The sequence below is a fragment of the Microcebus murinus genome, chromosome 3 (genome assembly GCF_040939455.1).
Source record: "Microcebus murinus isolate Inina chromosome 3, M.murinus_Inina_mat1.0, whole genome shotgun sequence".
Taxonomy (NCBI): Eukaryota; Metazoa; Chordata; class Mammalia; order Primates; family Cheirogaleidae; genus Microcebus; species Microcebus murinus.
In genome coordinates this window covers 62230755-62249166 of record NC_134106.1, presented here as the reverse complement: position 1 = coordinate 62249166, position 18412 = coordinate 62230755, and the positions used below count along the sequence as shown (strand labels likewise).

Below are 18412 nucleotides of genomic sequence, written 5' to 3'. Positions count from 1 at the left end.
ACGCTGAGCAGGTCATGAGCAGCTCCCGAGCCTTAGAAAGACTGTATTCATGACGAGCCAGGCTTCCCACCAGCCCGAACGCCCATGACCTCCTGGCTTCCCTCTTGCCCACTCAGTACCCTCAAAGAGAAGGTAGTGACCCTCCAGATGCTTAGGGGCTGAGGCCATGGGCACTCTGGTGCAAAAAGTAAGCAGAGGTCAAATAGGCTGGGCAGATTCCAAGGGCCAGGTTTGACCAAGTGGCAAAATCTAAAAGCCAAGGGGGGGTGTGAGAAGACAACTCTCTTTTTCCTTTCCAAGGAAGAAGGAAGATTCCACTAAACCACAGGTTCCCACTGTGTGGTCCTAGAGCAGCAGCATCCCCACCGTCCCTGGGAACATGTTAGAAGTGCACATCCCAGGGCCTCATCCTAGACCTACTGCAGCAGAAACTAGGGGGAGGGGGGTGCAGAGGAGGGGAAGGAATAGCAAGCCCTCCAGGTGATCCAGACTCCAGACATTGGTTTGGTTTGAAAACCACAGCACTAAACCACAAAAAAGTATTTGCATTTACAAAGGAACTGAGAGGTTGGGGGAAGGAGGATGACAGGCTTATTGGTTCCCCTGATGCCCTGGGATATGGTCAGCAGGAGGGACAAGGCCACTCCAAGGTCTGGATGGTGGCTGGCTCCACTTCCTGCATCCATTCTGTCCACTGTCTGATCCCATGCAAAGCCACCAACTGCTGATGCTGCAACTTTGACCTCTAAACCAAAACATAAGGGCTGGGAAGGACAAGGCTCTACCACCTTGGGGATCACTAAGGCAGATGAGCCAACTCCCTTGGGCAGAAGTCAATTATTTTATTATGTAAATAGGAAGATATTGAGCAAGTTCTGTTCTGTCAGTAAGCTGATAGGAGACAAAATTATATGATATGTTTATTAAACAAATTCCCAGCACCTTCTTCCTGGTATGCTAGTCAAAAGGATCTTTAGTACAGATGGTATTTATCCAAAAAAAGGAAGTTGTAGAAGCTGTGCAAAGAGATCAGGTGAGTTATCAAAGACGGGGGAAGGGCCTTTAGAAGCTGCAAAGCAAAATGGCTTCCCCTCACTCAGCCGTGAGCACTGCCCCCTTCCCAGTTACACTCCCAATGGGGCAGGCAGAGAAGAGGCATTAAATATTGCCCTGCCCAATTCAGTAGCCACAATTACAATTTTTAAAAATTAAAAATTCAGTTCCTCAGTCACACCAGCCACATGTCAAGTGCTCAGTACCACAGGTGGCCGGGGGCTACCGTATTGCACAGGGCAGATAAAGAATAATAGTTCCACCACTGCAAAAAGTTCCACTGGCCAGTGCTGGGTTCAACCTGCCCCTTATTGAAAGTGACAAGAGGAGACCATCTGCTTCCTTGGGTTGGAAGACTATCTCCTTTTCTGTTTGCTAAGGACCCAAGAATAGGATGTTGAGAGAAAGAGCTAACACCTTCCTGTCATAAAAAGGCTCAAAGGGCATCATTTTATGGAGTTAGCATGGTGCCTTTTCCATACTGGTCTGAGAATCTGCTCTGAGAGTCTTCCCTTCCCACAAAATACACTTTAAAAATCTTAAGTGGCTGTTAGTCAGGTTTGCAACACACTTCTCTTCAGTGGAAGTTAATGTGCCAGAAGACAGCTTTCCCCCAGCAACCCACTGCCCAGGTTCACAGTTCTTCAGAGACCTTTGCAGGTTGGGGTTTGGTGATTTGATCTTGGTGTTTTGTTGCGTTTTGTTTTGTTTTTTCTTAGAGACAAGGTCTCACCATGTTGCCCAGGCTGGAGTGCAGTGGCTATTCACAAGCACACAAACATAGCACCCTACAGACTAGAACTCCTGGCCTCAACAATCCTCACGCCTCAGCCTCCTGAGCAGCTGAAACTGCAAGCGCATGCCACTATGCCTGGCTTCGGTCTTGATTTTAACTAAATTGTATTTTAAAACCCATTTGTTAGAACAGAAAGGGTACCTAGAAAAAAAAAAAAAACCATTTGTTTTTCTTTAATTAAAATATTGATACCTAATACCAATAAAATGGAAAATATAGGCAAAACGGCACCATTATTCCACCACTAAAATAGCTACTATGAACTTCTAGCCTTTCTTGTGTTTTCTGTTGCTTTTTAGGCATATTGCATTCTTTTCTTTCCTTAGAAACACCTATATTTTCTTCTAGTTTTCTTTCTGTTTCATTTTCATATAGCATTTTTTCCATTTATTCAACATTTTTCTAATATCCCAATAGTTTTATTGTTTCTTCCAGGTGGGTCTCATAGTTGGTCTTTTTTTTTTTTTAATCTGCACTAGAACGTTTTGTTTATATACTATATGGAGAATAGAAGTAATTTTCTTTATGCCCTCTAACTAGGTGGTTTGAGAGATTTTAAGGTAAGTTTTTCAAGTAAAACTTTACTCACATCTTGAATGTTTGAAATGGATTCTCTTTCTCGACTGGCAGAGACATACTTGATTGTCTGCAGGAACCCGAGCCCTCGCCAGGCTCTGGGGAGGACACTGCAAGGACTGCAAGGTCCCTGGGCCCTTCACAGTGCTGAGGTACGAGCAACAGGCTACACAGATGAGATAAAAATGCATGCAGGGTCTTGTTCTCATAAGAAACTTAAAAATCCACCTAAGACATCATCATCACATTGCAACAAGTCTTTTTCACAATCATAGCCAAACTTTAGGTGCTTTTTTGGGTTTTTTTTTTTGGTTTTGTCTTATTTACTTGGTTCTCAAATATTAGTAATCTGGGGGATACAGCCAGTGACAGGGGATAGAAGAAAAGGTGACCACATCCTCCGTGATGGGCAATTACCGACGCAAGTGCTGGCCACAGAAACCAAAAGCAGAGTAAGAAGATGCAATTAGGTAAACAGATTTCCCTGTGGAAAGCAGCAAGGGTACTAGTTTACGCACCGGGCATTGTACTGAGTACAGAACAGGCCTCCTCTAATCTGCACAACAATCTAGGTACTGTCATCCCTTTCCACAGATGAACAAACTGAGAGTCCGTCAGGTGCTATCACTTGCCCGGAATCACACAGCCAGACTGCCCGAACGCAAGGTCCAACTTCTTCAATACTGCAGCACGGGACAGCCATGGCGGGGGTCAGTGGAAGAGCCTCTGCCCGCTGTCTCCTGCCTGACACTGCACTGGAGCCATGTCACAGCTTCAGGAGAGCTAGAATGCCCACAGTCCCAGGGACCCAGCCTCCCTTTGCCAACCCCGCATTAAAACAAGGAATGCAGATTTACCTCAGGGCCACCCCTCCAAAGACAAATAAAGAGTCTAAAAATATCTCCCTCACGTGTTCTACCCATGGTCAGAAATTCCTGTCCCAGGAGGTGGCCTGGCATGGTGGAAAGAACAGCAGAGTAGGAGTGACAGGGCTCCACCTCTTGCAAGCCCCAGGGCCCAAGATGTGACAACATGAGAATTGCATCTTACCCGGATTCTATTCTAGCATCTTACTGTTGTCCCTCCATTCACTCCTTTTGTTCCTGATCACATGCTACTGGGTATGAAATAGGGCAGGAGTAGCCTGAGCTCCAGCTGAGAGGGATCACCATGGCTGTGTTTGAGTGGCAGAAAAGGGCCGTACCTGGGTGCCGCTGCCCCGCATGACGTCCTCAGGAATGGCGTAGATCTGGCTCTCTATCTCCACCTTCTGGAGCCCATTGTCTGTCACTTTCACCCAAAGCACACGGAAGTTGGTCCCTCCAAGGTCCAGAGCCAGAAACTCTCCATGTTCTGCAGAGAAAGGAAGGGCCTCTATTAGTTTCTGGGAAAACAAGAAAGTCAAATTGCTTGAGAGACCAACCAAGACTTAAAACCCTGGTCCCTCCAGATGCTGGTCATCCGTGGCCTATGGGGTTTACCTGTCTCTACACACATTTAGGTATTGTCTGATTTTCTTCGTAACAAGCATTTATGTTACTTTTCTAGTTTACATCAACAATGAGACAGTTTTGCTTCCAACTTTGGGGCACTCATCCCCCACAAGAGCCAATTATCTCCTAAGTGCTTTTTAGCAAGCTCCTGGGGCCCACCAAGCCCTGCACCAGGGGTCCGTGCCTCAGTTTTGTTCCTCCTACCCCCTGAGCACCAAGCTGCTACAAGCCTGAGGGCCCTGGGCCTTCTGCCAAATTACGATTGCAGTACAAAACTTACTTTATAATGTGTGTGTGCTATGATGGCAACGTCCCACAGCAAGATTAGAGGGTCCTGTGATGAGTGGAATGGGGTCTAGCTGGCAACAAATTAAGAGGCCTAGCAAATAAGACAAGCAAGTGCCTTCCGAAAGGGTCTCCAGCTCACTAGAATGCGAGACAATGCTGATCCCGGGTGTGTGAGGCAGGAGTTGGGCCACTCGGACAAGCCACAAAGCCGTGAGGGACCCAGGGAAGGGAAGAGGGAGACTCTAAAAAGGAGCCACAGGACACAGATGAGCCAAGATCTTCATGTGTCACCAGGAAGGTACAGCTCCTTCCCTCCAGGAAATAGCAGCGTGGACAGGAAACATCCAGATTCTGGACAATAATACGGCCGGCTACAGGGAAGTACCCCATTGTGTGTGACACAGAATGAAAGTGCTGAAGAGGCGCAGAGCCCACAGCCAGGGCGGGGGGCTGGCGGGGCAGGCAAGGCGCACCCCATGCAGGCTCCCCGCTGGGCTCCCGCTATCCCGCCACGCGCCTTCTGTAAGGATAGAAGGCAGTTCCCCCCCCCCCCGGGGGGGGTTTCACTTATTGACACGTTTGTCAACACTCAGCCCCTTTCCCATGGGAGACTGCCACTCAAGAAACACGGGATGGCTGGAGGGTCAGGAAGTGCTCAACTAAATGACCCAACAAGGTTCATTCTGTGCCCAGGTCCCCCCAGCACCTCTATCTGGCTCTTTGACCCTGAAAAAACGCCACATCTTCCCAACTCCCTGAGACCACCACCACCCGCAGCCCCTGGGGTCCCCGGGGGAAACCTGGGGCAGACATCATCCAGCAGAGATGTCCACACAACCAGCTGTTGGGGGCTGTGGCGGATGGAGACGGGCTCTGGGCCTACATCAGAACCCAGGCCACATTTCAGCTCAAACGAGTTCCTGAGCCTCGGAGCCTCAGAGCCCTGGTTGCCTCATCTCTAAAATGGGGCTATCGTATCTCACAGGGTTGCCATGAGAGGAAAATTTAGACAATGAGCCTCCAGCACCCAGAACTGTCCAGAGAACTCAGGACACACTAGATATTTTATCTCCGAGCTCTCAGCAAACACCGCCCACACCAACACTTGAGTCTCCCCGGCCCACGATGGCTGAAAACCTGTCCAAGAAAAGCCATTACAGTCAGCTCCAGCGACTTCAGCATTCCTCCCCAGGGTACTGATTTTCCATCCCGTCCCCGGTGACTGGAAGCAGTCCCGCCACTAGCTACAGCTGCCGGCTGGCAAGAGCAATGTACCCCCGTCTGGGGTGATTCTGCCCCCCCTCGTGGCCGGGGGCAACTTTTCCAGACACTCCATTCTGAGCCTTCCCTGGTAGTGGGATCTCGGCCAGATTCTAGGAAACGCTACGTGGTGGTTGTCATGACGGATGAAAAGGAAATCAAGATGAACTGCCTCATCAGCGCTCTGAAGTCCAGGACACACACGATCCGCTGAATCAGTGGCCACCGGGGATTGAGGTGGCGAGGCTGCCCCTGGTTGGTCATCACCCGAGGCCGGCCCAGCTGGACACCCTGGACCGGCAAAGCTCCATCAAGAATGGTGGTATTTGTAGTGTTTTCTGATGGAATGAAGAAAAATCACGAATAATAAAGTACTGCTGGTAATTCTGGTACTGCTGGTAAACGTCCCAGGAACGTCGTCATCCCTTGCTTTGCTTATAGGGCTCGTCTGGAACAGATACTCCTCTGAAACCCTCCTCCACAAGCACACGTGACCACAAGTCACAAAACCATAGGCTATACTCCTCAGTCCAGGATCTGGGGCAGGCCCAGCATGTGACTCCAGAAATCCCGAGGTGACTCCTCTGGGCAGTGGATGGACCCCCTCTCCTAACGCGCACCTCCATGGGAGGCCCCCAGGGAGCGCTGGACCTCAGAAACAGGTGAGAGGCCTCGTTTTGAATTCCAACTCAGCTGCCGCACTACCTGTGGGGCGTGGGCACCTCGCAGGCTCTGTAAGCATGTCACCTCACCCTCAGGTACTTCTCTCAGAGGTTGTGAGGCACATGTGAAATATGGACTATGTTACATGCGAATGTATACACACACTCAGGAAGCCATCAATAAACAGCTGCTGTCATTGTCACTATTATTATCATTCCCTTGTGTGACTGTGTAGCTCCTCTCCTCAGCCACCCCAAGCCCTCCCCGCTACTACCAGTGGCTCAAGCTCTACCTCCACTGTGAACCTTTGGGACACTCCAGAAGCCCAGAGCAGAGTGCACGTGAGTATGTGACGGGGCGTGGGGGACACATGCATCTACGGGCACCCGACAGTCAGACTGAGCAGGGCAGGGAAAAGGCTCTGGAGTGAGCATGCCTGTGGCAGGTTTCTTAGGAAAGCATAAAGCCACATGGCAGAGGACCCATAAGGGCCAGAGAGAACATTCTGTTGAGTGATTATAGCTAGTATTTGAGGCAAGTTAAGAAACCATCTCATATGTTCACTGATGGTTCATCTGTTAAGCTTCATGTTTGCATGCCAATTGTAAGATTTATACATGAGACCACCAGGTGAGAGGTAAGGTTTCTTTTATTGTTAAGCACTTTTCTCTCTGGATAACAATTTTAACTTTTTTTTTTTTTAGACGGAGTCTCACTCTGTTGCCTAGGCTAGAGTGCTGTGGCATCAGCCTAGCTCACAGCAACCTCAAACTCCTGGGCTCAAGCAATCCTCCTGCCTCAGCCTCCTGAGTAGCTGGGACTACAGACATGCGCCACCATGTCTGGCTAATTTTTTCTATATATTTTTAGTTGTTCCACTAATTTCTTTCTATTTTTAGTAGAGACGGGATCTCGCTCTTACTCAGGCTGGTCTTGAACTCCTGAGCTAAACGCCACAGCCTCCCAGAGTGTTAGGATTACAGGCGTAAATTTTAACTTTTTAAAAATAATAAAATACAAACACCTGGTTAAAAAAATTCAAACAGTACAAAGGTAGAAAAAATGAAAAGCAAACATCTCCTTTCTTCTACACATCCCAAAAATAATCACTATTAAGGTTTCTTGGGTGTCCTCATATACGTTTACTTTATAAATACAGGGGAGGCTGTAACAGACATCTTCCAAAAAAGGGTTTGCATTGCTGTTTCCAAGGATATATGTTTTCAAGCTGGAAGGTATTGCCAAATTACCTTCCTAAACGTTTCATCAGTTTCCACGCAAACAATCAGGTGTGCTTCACTCACCGGAGTCCCATGTTATGTAGTAATTAATCTTTGCCAACCTGCTAGGTCAAAGTGATATCTCATTTTTTAAACTTGGTTTATTTCATTTGAGTAAAGTTAGCATTTTAAAATGTTGACTGGCCTTTTGAATTCCTTTTTCTGTGAATCGTCCATTTGTGTCTTTTGTCTGTATTTTTGAAAGATATCCGTATTTCCTTAATAATCTAAAAGAGCTCTTTGTATATGAAAGAAAATAACTGCATTGATTGTACGTTTGCAGAGTGCAGGCTTTCTTAATTGTATCTGAATTACCGTAGTAAATAAAACAACCAAAAGACAAAGAGGCAGGTGTGAGAGAGATTCAGTAGACTGAAGGCCCAATATGTATGTAGATGTCTTTAGCAGAAGAGAAACTTAGCAATGGGCACTTTGTTGTTGTTAGTGGTGGTGGTGGTTTTTTGTTTTTTTTTTTTTTTTTGAGACAGAGTCTCACTCTGTTGTCCAAGCTAGAGTGAGGTGGGCACTTTGCTTATAAACATTATCTCATTAATCCTCAACAGCCCAGTTAGGCATTACAATCCCAGTTTTACAAATGAGAAAACCAAGGTCAATCCCAGTTTTACAAATGAGAAAATCAGGTCAAGTAACTCAAAGCAAGGTTCAAATCCAAGTCTGGCTCTAGGCAAACTCTCTACTACAAGAAGCCATAGGGCTGCTCACAGGAAAGCTATAAATCCTCAAATAGGGAATTCTTAACTAACAATGCCAACAGCATAAAACCCAGAGGTGGCGGCAGCCTCCGAGTTAGCCTGGGTGACAGGAAGTAACACAGAGTTGAGTCACTCAGTTAAGGTCACACAAGGGTCCGTCTGACTCCAAAACCTGTGGCCATCCCTCTGTACCACACCCACATCTTTCATGCCTCTGGTTCCTGGAAGCCATATAGTGGTGAGAAAGAAAGCAAAAGTGCCCTGATATTTATCAGTGACCACAGCCCACCCCTGGGATTCCTGGATGGCCACGTCCCCTCTGACTCAACCTTCCATATCGAGTGGAGGGATGGGTGAGCGAGGTGGCAGGCACGCACCTACTACTGGCAGAGGGTGGCTCACCCTTCTCCCCAGAGGGACGTGAGAGCTGCTAAAGTCTGTTGATGCAGGCTTTTTTTGGTAGCCACAAAGCAGCGCTATCTCATAGTTATACTAAACCTCTGTTCCCACCTCACGGCAGAGTTCCAAGTACTCTCTGCCAAAGATCCTCTTCCCTAAAAGCATGCCTTCTCCTACCGAAAAAATGAAATTAAATTAAAATAAGATAAGAGAGAAAGGGCACTAACACTCTACTAGAAGAAGAGAAAGGTACTCAAGGAAATGGTGCTGGCCCGCAGCTAAGCGGAGCTGGCAACGGGTGTATTAGGTTGTGCCACCTCCCATCCAATTGCCCAACAATTAAGATTCGAGTGGTTCCCTCTGGCAGAGTTTGCCTGCTGACTCATTTCCCATCCTGGACTACCATTCTGCCCACTTTTAGCTCGGCTCTTATCAGGCACATAAGGTCAGTGAGATAAAGGGGTTTCAATTTCTCCTGGGAACTCACCTGTCACAGGGAAAGGCTAAAGACTAAAACAGCCTTTAACTAACCAACCTCCTGGACATGACTGGCAATGTCATCGTAGTTGAGGTGAAATCAGTAATTTATTTGAACACTCATCACTCCAGCACTGTTAAAAGCATGTATTAACAGGTAGCCTGGTACCTAACAAGGCCTGTGTATTTTTTGAAGGGTGAGGGGCAAGGGCCAGTCGAATTTTCCAGCAGGGTCTATTTTCAATCATTAGGTACTTGTCACTAATTAAAATAGATCACCACCTGTTCCTCTCATCTGGATCTCCAGCAGTGCGCCAACCAGAGTGACCAAGAGTGACCTGCAAAACAGTCACTTGGGTTGGTTTTATATTTTTAAGCAGCAGTGCCTCTTCATCTAAGGCACTGGGCTGAGAAGTGGCAGTGCCAGGGGTAAAGGGTGATCAGATGGACTTCTCCAGAACTATGCGCTCCAGAGCCCCCTTTTTAAACAAGTGGGGTTTACACATGTTCCCAGCATTCTGGAGATCGTTGAAGGTGGCAAGGTCTGTCTTTAGTGAGGGTTAAGGGTGGCTAATTAAGGTACAGCTCACCCTCTGCACCCTCACTTTCAATTTTATTTCTCCTCTCTGCTTCTGTCTTTTCTGTGAGATTCCATGTAAGATTTCATTTCGTTTAAATTTAGGAATATGGTTCACGCCTCTAAAATTGAAAAAAAATCTATTTCAAAATATGTTTGCAAATCATTACTTTAAGAATCAAAAAATATAGCTGGGCATGGTGGCACATGCCTGTAGTCCCAGCTACTCTGGAGGCTGAGGCAGAAGGATCGCTTGAGCCCAGGAGTTTGAGGTTGCTGTGAGCTAGGCTGATGCCAGGGCACTCTAGCCCGGGCAACAGAGTGAGACTCTGTCTCAAAAAAAAAAAATCAATAAATGAATTCATTCTAGGACCTTCCAACAAAATATTTCCCATTCTGTAATTAGTGTTTCAGCACTGAGCACTGACGATAGTTACTAAAAGCTTCTCGGCTGCTTGGTGCCATATACAACCCAGTCCCTGACTTGCCAAGGACAGAAAGAGAGCAAATACCATGATAAGAACTATTATAGAAGGAACGATTATTTCTGCTGCGACAAGGAAGGCTTCTCAGGAGGCAGTATGAGAGAGCCAGGACTTAGTGAATACAAAGAGAAGGGGATATATAGAGGTGTGGAGATTTGTGGCATGCTTGGTTGTCCAGTAAAGCAGGGCAGAGGTTTGGTATAACTATGAGATGGCACTGATTTGTGGCTGCCAAAAATGGCATGTCCACAGCGGCTATAACATAGGGCTCACGTGACATGGCTACAAGCATGCAGCAAATGCCGTTGCCAAGGACTTTCTTCTTGGTTCTCAAGGCCAGGTCTGTGTTTTCAAAAGGGCTCTAGTAGCACCGTGGAGGACAGGTCTAGCACCAGGAAAATAGAAGGCTGCTGTAATAGATGAGCAGCAGGGAAGGCCTGGTTTCTAGGGCCATGTGAAGTGGTCAACCATTCCAGTTTGCCCAGGACAGAATGGTTTCCTATGACATGGGAGTTTCAATGCTAAAACTGGGAAAGGCCCAGGCAAATTAGGACGACTAGACTATATTAGATCTGACCATAGAGCCTCCAGCCCTTGCTTATTACCCAATGCCTGAGGCATGCAGCCTTGAACTTGGAGGTGGTCAAAGACACACATCCATAATTTCACATCCAGTCCCAATGCTCCCGAAGGGACCTGGCCCCTTTCTGCCCTACAACAGCATTTCCAGTGGCCTCGGGTGACTGCACTGAACATTCCCATCTTCCTCTACAGACTGGCTGTGGCTTGAACGGGCCTTGTTTCTTGCTTTAGATTTCAAGTGCTTGTTAGCACATAGTAATGGACTGCTCCGAGAGCGTGTGGTACATACTCCAAATGAGAGGAGGACTGAAAAGATAAATCTCCAGGTCCTGGGTAGGTAATCCAGCAAGACACAGGTCTCAGGGCGTGTATTTCCCGTGTACCTGGAAGCACCACAGTCAGTACTGCATCTGGCAACTTCTTTTTAAGCTCTCGGATCACAGTTACTTCATTACAATGCAACCTCGGCCTCCGCTCAATAGCTCCGCAATAAAGAAGCAACTCCACGCTATTTAAGGCATCGAATCACAGTCAGTTAATGCCGGTGTCTGGTATAGTCAAGGAATGGGGTAATCTGATCTTCTAAGTCATTAGTTTTCAAACCATTTTAAGCAACAGGATGCTTTCTTCCAAACAAAACTGGTATGCCAAATGGCAAAATGTAGAAATAAAGAAAAATAGAGCTGCTCCAATTGAAGGGAGAGGCCTGACGCACATAAAACGCATGGTTAGTGCCACAGAGCTCCTAGAACACCTTTGGAAAGAAGTGTCCTAGTGCTTTTTTTACTCAGGAAGTGTTTCTTAAGCTCAAAACATGTGCCAGTCACAGAGAGGTGACACATTAGCCCTGCAGATGCAAAACCACTCTTTAAAGGATTAAAACATGATTGTTTCAATATTGTGTCAATTTTGAGCAGATTAAGCTTTTCAGGAAGGTAGACCTTGGTTCAAATCCCTTTTTAGCATGTATTAGCTATGTGACTTTAGGCAATTTATTAGTAATGTGATACTCAGACTTCCTTATCTGGGGAAAAAAAAGGCAGGGGGAGGATAATAGCCTTCTTCTAGCCAGCACTTCCTTTCCACACCCCAGAACACAGGGAAACACAGAGGCACACACACACACACACACACACACACACACACACACACACGCACGCATGCAGAGTTTGTCAAGATTCAGTGCAATCAAGCACAGTGCCTGACGCGTGTAAGTGCCATCTACTATATGGAGGCTATCTGTTAGTACAATCTTCTAATTATATTGTCCACACCACATAAATCCACTTAACTTGCCTGTGCACTAGCTGTTGTATATGACTCCCCTGCATGGCTGTTGATATAACACAGAGCAACCAAGATAAGGGCTTCTTTTGGGTTTAACCAGCTTCCATGCAACCTATCCCCAGCCCCGTCTCCCTTTATCATATCATGTGCTTGCATTATATGGCCCGATATCGCTCTCTAATTGTTTTGTCTGCATGTGCCTTATCTCTCCAGCACAATTTTCACTCTTCAAAGGCAGGGCACAAGGCAGCTTAGCACACCGCTGCCCCACAGAGGACTGAGAAGACTGTTGAATGAACAGCTAGACCTGAGTTACTAAAAGCACCATTAATACATACTCGTGCTAGCAGTGTCAGGGGTACATAAACATAAGATACGCCACCAATGGTGTGCTTAAGCGCCCAGGCATTGGCCATGCTTCTGACAGAGTTCAAGTCCCATGCTGCCACCTGCTCACTATGTGACTTTGGATAAATTGCCTAATTTTGCTAAATCTATCTTTTTTGTAAAATGAAGTTCAGAGTACCTACCATTAGATCACTGTGAGAACTGATGAGCTAGCTCAAATACAGCACTTAGCTCAGTGCTTGGCACTTAATAAAGTCTACAGTTTTTATCATCATTACCATCAGCATTCTCCACTCTCCAGGGAGGTAGGTCTGGCTATTAGATGGGATATATTCTATCCACCTGTGAAAGTAATTCACAATTCAGGGACATGGAGAAAGATTAAATGATCGATTTGACAAGGCCTCAGCCTCTCTCTGCCTTATAAGACATAGTTATATGCAAACAATCTTGCCAACACAAAGAGGGTAATAAAGACACCACAGAGATACTTCATTGCTAAATTAGAACATGAAGCAGGAACACTTTTAGATTTTTAGTCAGCTTGTGTTTGAGCTTATTTTACTGGTACAAAGCTAACTCATATTTATGATCCATTTTAAAAGATAATAATCTGATTTGCCCTAGAAACGTTTGTTCAACATGAGCCAATGTAAACTCTGAATCAATCTCATGGCCATGGCGTCAGGGCTCCCTACACTTAAATCCCAATGCTGTCACCACAGGTGACCTTGGCAACCGTCAACCTATTTTAGCCTCAGCTGCATTATTGTTAAAGTGAGAATATCTCTCTTGTAAAGGTTTTATGGAGAGTCAAATGGATTTATGTAAACAGCTTAGTACAGACATGGTGGGTGCTCCTTAAATGGTGCCAATTTTCCTGCATTTCTCTTAAGATGGAACTTCCTCTGAAAGCCAGCCCCCTGTGATGTGTGTGGTGGGCCTGGCAGAACTCTGGGTGGGGCTGGCACCACAATCACATGCACAGATTAGGGCTGCCTACAGAGAGGTCAGGATGGTGTGATTCCTGGCAGACACAAATGAATGCTTTCTTTACTCAACTCTCAACTGCAAAAGAACAAAACAAAACAAAACCAAGGGGAACAGACAACAAATACTGGTGGGAATAATTTGAGGCTAATAGGCACGCAGAACTTTCATATATTGTAGGCAGGAGTATAAATGGTTTAACGACTTGGGGAAAAGGCCTGGTAGTTTCCTAAAAATTAAATATATACCAAACTCTGTGACCCAGTAATTCCACTCCTAGTTGTTTACGAAAATGAAAACATGTGTCCACAAAAGGGCTTGTGTAAGAATGATCATAGAAGCTTTACTCATAATAGCCAAAAAGTAGAAATTGTCCAGTTGTCCATCAGTATTCTTGTCATATATGATTCAAATTATCCATGGAATCAGCAACCAAAAGGAATGAACGACTGATAGGCACAACATGGATAAATCCCACATTATCTTGAGTAAAAGAAGACTTACATAAAAAATAAATATTGTATGAGTCTATTCATGTGAAGTTCTTAAACAGGAAAAATTAATATACGTGAAGAATATTAGAATGTGATTGCCGCCAGGGAGTAAAGGACAGGGATTGACTAGAAAGAGGCCCAAAGAAACTTTCTGGGATGACAGCAATGTCCTCTATCTTGGTGGAGGTTGTATTAAACAGATGTATGTATTTGTCAACTCAATAAATGATACACTTAAGACTTGTCATCTCATTGCATGTAGATCTTACGTGAAAAGAAAATAGAGCAAATATTGAACTCTAGTTAATATGTATGCTGACGTTTTAGGGTTGAAATGAACTGATTTCTGCAATTTATTTATTTATTTATTTATTTATTTTATTTATTTTTTTTTTTGAGACAGAGTCTCGCTTTGTTGCCCAGGCTAGAGTGAGTGCCGTGGCGTCAGCCTAGCTCACAGCAACCTCAAACTCCTGGGCTCGAGCGATCCTTCTGCCTCAGCCTCCCTGGTAGCTGGGACTACAGGCATGTGCCACCATGCCCGGCTAATTTTTTTTTTTTATATATATATATCAGTTGGCCAATTGATTTCTTTCTATTTATAGTAGAGACGGGGGTCTCGCTCTTGCTCAGGCTGGTTTTGAACTCCTGACCTTGAGCAATCCGCCCGCCTCGGCCTCCCAAGAGCTAGGATTACAGGCGTGAGCCACAGCGCCCGGCCTTGCAATTTATTTTGAAAAGACAAACTGATGGATGGAGGGATAGAGGGGTGTGGAAAAGCAAATCTAGTAAAATATGCATGTTCACTATAGAATTCTATCAACATTTTTAAAACTGGGAAAAAATGCAAAAGAACAAATAAAGACCATTTTGTACATACTTTGGCTGACACCGAATTCAGTCATCTGAGTTAGCCATTCTTGGACTGTTTACACCTACTGCGCTTTTAACTATGACAATACATTTCTTCGCACTGTATAGTCCACACAATCGTGAGCATGGGCACTTCAGAACTGGCCTTGCACATTTCGCCCCCATGGGCTCAGTGGCTGCTGACTTCCCTGCCTTCTTACAGAGAACCCATAAACCACAACAAAGAGGTCCCTTTACCACCAGTTTAATGAAGGCCTACATCTTAAATGAATGGCCTGAAACTTCCTGACGTCTCTCCTACATTTTTGACCAGGACTTTTATTACCATTACATAGCTGGGGCCTGTATAAAAGAGTCAGGGCCTGGTCTTCACTCCAACATGCAGGGCCTCCCTGGTGATGGGATGAACCCTCACACCTCCCTCCACACTAATCAACTCCAAAATTAAGGACCTGGGAGGCTCACGCGCCTTTTCTCAGTAAACTTGGCACTGAGTGCCTTTTGCAGTGGTGGGTTGTGGCTGCAGGAGTGTGTCTATAGCATATGTGTGAAAGTCACATATCTGATTCCCCCCCTTAATTCTCAGAGAACCAACTCTGATGGTTCCTCTTTTTACAAATGAGGAAACAGGATTGATCACAACGTCAAGGATTATTCTGAAGCACACAGCTTGAATTCAAATCCATTTAAACTTAGACTTCTGATCTTCATCCCTCAACCCACACCACCTTGAAACTACATATTTCATGCCTGGCAAGAAGTAACCAGTCTCATAAATGCCAGTCTAGAACAAGACTGGGCTAAGGATCATTTAAGGCAGCAGCTTTCAAACTGCAAGCTGAAAAACATTTAGTAGGTTCTGACTAGCAACTTTCTTAAAGAACAAAAGACAACAGGTCAGATTGCACCACATTTAAGAATAAACATGGGTCCCTGAAACTTCTGTTTCATTTTAACATAAATATTTATATGTAGGTGTTTCTTGCCTTGAAGACATAGTCCAGAAAAGTTACAAATCTATTACTGATTTAAGGATTAGGTCCCTCTAGATCAGAGTTTAGTTCTGAGGTTTAATTTCTCAGATTTGAAAAGAAATGCTGGAGAACGAATGGCCTGAAAAAGGAAGGTTCTGGGAAAGGCAACTTTGAGCAGATTCATCTTCACCAACAAAGGCAGCAGCGACAGCAGCCCAGACTGTGGCCCAGGCTTTCCTCTCAGCATTTTCCTGGGCTGGGACAATTTCCCTGGGTTGGGAGGATTCTTGTTTTTGAGAGTATGTATTGACTTGGGAGTCACCGGTCCCTATTGCCACATTCCAAAACTCACACCCCCAACTGACAAAACAAAATGCAAATAACCCCCCTATCAGTTATCTGGTGTACACATTCCAGTTTATATCCTAATAACCTTATGATGTGTGTGTATGTGTCCATAAGCAATGCAGATAAATGCTTTGAGGGATTGTTAAAATCTGCATTCAATTGCATGAGATACATGTCCTCCCACAACATTTTCCATTCATTGTTTGAGAGGTATCCACATCTATGTGTTCATTTATATACTGTGTGCTGCAGAGTATTCTATCACATGAAATACTATAAACTGTTTCCAACATGCTGTCATTACAGGAAATACTGCTATGAACATTATTGGACCATGCCTCCTGGGATTCATATGGGAGTTTATTCAGGGTATATAATTGGAAGTGGAATTGCTGAGTTGTCATATATACATATTTTCCAATTTATCAAAGATTGCCAACCTCCAGTGTCAGGATAACCACTATTAGTAGTTTGATGCCTATCCTTGAGAGCTTGAGAGCCTATCCGGTACATATACATATGCATACACAATGTGCAAATATGAATATAGACAAATACATGTAACTGTTTTACAAAATGAGATCGTACTTCACATAATATTATGGCTCGTGTTTTATAATGGGTTGGAGAGGACTCTTGTCTTCTGCATTGACTGTGGCCATCTGCTATAGTGTGGATGTTTGTCCCCCCAAACCTCATGTTGAAATTCAATCCCAGTATTGGAGATGCAGTCTAATAGGAGGTGTCTGGGTGATGGGGGCAGATCCCTCATGAATAAATTAATATCTTCCCTGGAGCAGGAGTGGGGTGGGATGGTGAGTTTACACTCTTAGTCCTGCAAGAGTTGGCTGTTAAAAAGGCCCACAGTTGTTTCCTCTCTCACCATGTGATCTCCACCCACAGTGACTACCCTTTCCCTTTCGCCATGAGTGGAAGCAGCCCGGGGTCCTCCTGAGAAGCAGATGTTAGTGCCATGTTGCTTGTATAGTCTGCAGAACCTTGAGCCAAACAACCTCTTTTCTTTCTTCCTTCTTTCCTTTTTTTTTAAGAGGCAGAGTCACACTCTGTTATAAGCCTGGAGTACAGTTGTGTGATCATAGCTCACTGTAGCCTCAAACTCCTGGGCTCAAGAGATCCTCCCAGTTCAGCCTCCCAAGTAGCTGGGACTACAGGTGTGCCACCAAGCCTGGCAAATTTTTAAAAAAATTTTTGTAGAGATGGAATCTCACTATGTTGCCTAGGCTGGTTTTGAACTCCTGGCCTCAAGTGATCCTCTCAACTCAAAGTGCTGCGATTACTAGAATGAGCCACCACACCCAGCTCTGATCTCTTTTCTTAATAAAACACCCAGGTATTACTTTATGTCAACACAAAACACACAAAGACACATCGATAGATATTAAGGCTTTTTCCTTCATAACAGTATCTCAAAAGTTTTTGTGGAAATATACTAGCACACTACTTCTAGTACATGCACAAAATAGGCTGGAACTGCTGGGTCAACCTCTTGCTTTACAAAGGAGAAGACAGAATCCTAGAGAGCAGAGGAGAGGTGCTCACCTATGGACCCCAAGCAAGTGAGGGAGGAGGGGCTGGGTGCCTGATTCCTGTAGTCTTCACTACTCCAGGAGCCACTTCCTTTGCTTACATGAATAAAACATTCCAAAATGTACAGCAAAGAGTTCACAGGGGAGAGGGGTCTCTGTGCCTCCAATCTCAGGAAAGCAATGAGAATTTAAAAGGCTTGTCTCATAATTAGTTCTCCATAACAAACTTATTCATCTGCTAAACAAACATCCCAAAACCCATTGTGGAAAAACTGTAGTTTAGCATTTGCCTCGTGCTCCAGTGCTAAGTGCACAGGCTGCTACGTGCACAAACACACACAACGCTCCAGGTGTAGTCTTGAGGCCTGAACTTTGGCATATACAAGTTTGATTTCTGACTCAGCCTCTCATCAGCTGTGTGATCTTGGGCAAGTTATTTGATCATTCAAGCCTCAAATTCCTCATCTGAAAAAAATGTGGATAAAATGTGTGCCTACCTTATTGGGTTTTGTGAAAAGGCACATGAGTTAATACATGCAGGTGCTCAGAAAAGCCCTTAGCCCTTAATAAGTATTTGGAAAATATTTAGGATACTCAGTGCTAGTGCAGGGTGAGAAAAAGACAAGGCCCTGGCCTTCAGGAGCTAGTGAATTTATCAGAATGTCAAATAGAAACCTTGGAAACAGGTGTGGTTTCCAGGCAGGAGTGGTGGGTGCAGCAGACACGCCCACCCAGAGCACACAGAGGCCCCTCGCCTCAAGGGGCTCTTTGAAGGGCTGCGACACACACTCAGAATGATCCTAACAAGGTCACACCCTCAGTGATGGGTCCAGGCTGGGTCCCAAGGCTTCTGCAAACACTTACTTATTTTAAGAACTGTACAAAGTCTTGTTAGGCAAACCAGGTCCC

At 45.2% G+C, this 18412-nt stretch overlaps 1 protein-coding gene across 2 annotated transcripts in view; it reads right to left on the bottom strand.

The window, feature by feature from the left end:
* HK2 (hexokinase 2) overlaps positions 1–18412 on the bottom strand; it is a 123048-nt gene that overhangs the window by 80381 nt on the left and 24255 nt on the right. For both annotated transcript variants that reach the window (XM_012788581.3, XM_076000917.1), the window contains exon 3: positions 3630–3778. In XM_012788581.3, the coding sequence (XP_012644035.1) occupies positions 3630–3778 (149 nt within the window). The remainder of the gene's footprint in view (positions 1–3629; positions 3779–18412) is intronic.